Raw genomic sequence first — 1,399 nt, 5'->3', positions numbered from 1 at the left:
GTTCTGGAAGTTTTGGCTCAGTTTACAAAGGCATTCTCAAAAGTGGAATTGTCGTTGTAGTTAAAGTGTTCAATCTGCAATTGGATGTGGCATTCAAGAGTTTTGATACGGAATGTGAAGTTTTGTGTAGCCTTCGCCATAGGAATCTCGTAAAAGTCATTACTAGTTGTTCCAATCTTGATTTCAAGGCTTTAGTGCTCGAGTATATGCCAAATGAAAGTCTTGATAAGTATTTGTATTCACACAACTATTTCCTCAATATCAGGCAGAGGCTAAGCATAATGCTAGATGTAGCATGTGTGTTGGAATATCTTCACCATCGGTGCACGTTGCCTGTAATCCACTGTCATTTAAAGCCTAGAAATGTCTTGCTAGACGAGGATATGGTTGCCCACCAAAGTAACTTTGGCATTTCAAAACTGCTTGGTGAAGACGAGAGTGATTTATACACTAAAACCTTAGCAACATTTGGGTATATTGCGCCAGGTGCGTCTCTTTTCTGCATTTGAACATTGATTTTTTTTCTCCTTCTTTTTCAACTAAGAAAGCTTATATTGCATGTTTAAATTAATTGTTTGACTGCAGAATATGGATTGGATGGGTTGGTCTAAACAAAATTTGATGTCTATAGTTATGGGGCCATGTTGCTAGAAACGTTTACTAGGAGAAAGCCTAATGAGTTTGAGGGTGACGCTAGGTTGAAGAAATGGGTGAGTTTTTCACTCCCAATGGCAATAATGGACGTCGTAGATGTCAACTAGGTAACATCAACTGGTAATTGCTTACAGAAGGAGTTAGATGTTGTGGCATCAATCATGAAAATCACATTAGATTGTTGTGCTGAATCTCCAGCAAGAAGGACTAACATGGAAGATGTTGTAGGGATACTGCAGAAGATCATGATTCAACTTCTTGCATGTTGAACATGTTGTTGCAATATGTTGTTCCAAATCACTTGTATGTTTCAACTTTTTCTAAATTGTTGTATTCATGTAAAGATTGTAGTTTTGTTTTGTTTTAGAACATGATTTGTGAATTAATCTTTTTTAGAAATGCTAGATGGTTGCAATAAATCTCATTGTTTCCTCTTAACATTATTGTCTCAAAAGGAGGAATTGAATAATTACTAAAATCAAATTTTTTTTGGCAATTAACTCACTTTATTAATTACCAAGTGACTGTCATTACAAACTAAGAATAGACAAACCTACCTATCTCTTCTCAGGTGTTACTACTTGAACCAACAGACCTCTATATACTTCTATGACTACTGAAACTTCTTAATACATTCAATCAGTTTGGAGTTTGTTCAAACCCTTATACACAACATTAGTTTAAGGCTTCTTATCAAATCTTCAATACTACGTGCCTTCTTCTGAAAGATCCTGTTGTTCCTTTC

At 35.6% G+C, this 1,399-nt stretch overlaps 1 protein-coding gene across 1 annotated transcript; it reads left to right on the top strand.

Annotated features, from left to right (window-relative positions):
- The first annotated feature begins 6 nt into the window (after positions 1–6).
- Positions 7–1,387, top strand: LOC107855260 (probable LRR receptor-like serine/threonine-protein kinase RPK1). The gene is made up of 2 exons (XM_047403582.1): positions 7–486; positions 586–1,387. The coding sequence occupies exons 1-2, from the start codon at positions 207–209 to the stop codon at positions 609–611; spliced, it is 306 nt and encodes a 101-aa protein (XP_047259538.1). The 5' UTR covers positions 7–206; the 3' UTR covers positions 612–1,387.
- Positions 1,388–1,399: the final 12 nt, after the last annotated feature.

This window comes from Capsicum annuum, unplaced genomic scaffold (genome assembly GCF_002878395.1).
Source record: "Capsicum annuum cultivar UCD-10X-F1 unplaced genomic scaffold, UCD10Xv1.1 ctg448, whole genome shotgun sequence".
Lineage (NCBI taxonomy): Eukaryota > Viridiplantae > Streptophyta > Magnoliopsida > Solanales > Solanaceae > Capsicum > Capsicum annuum.
The sequence above is the reverse complement of the archived record's forward strand: the minus strand, read 5'-3'. Positions and strand labels throughout refer to the sequence as shown.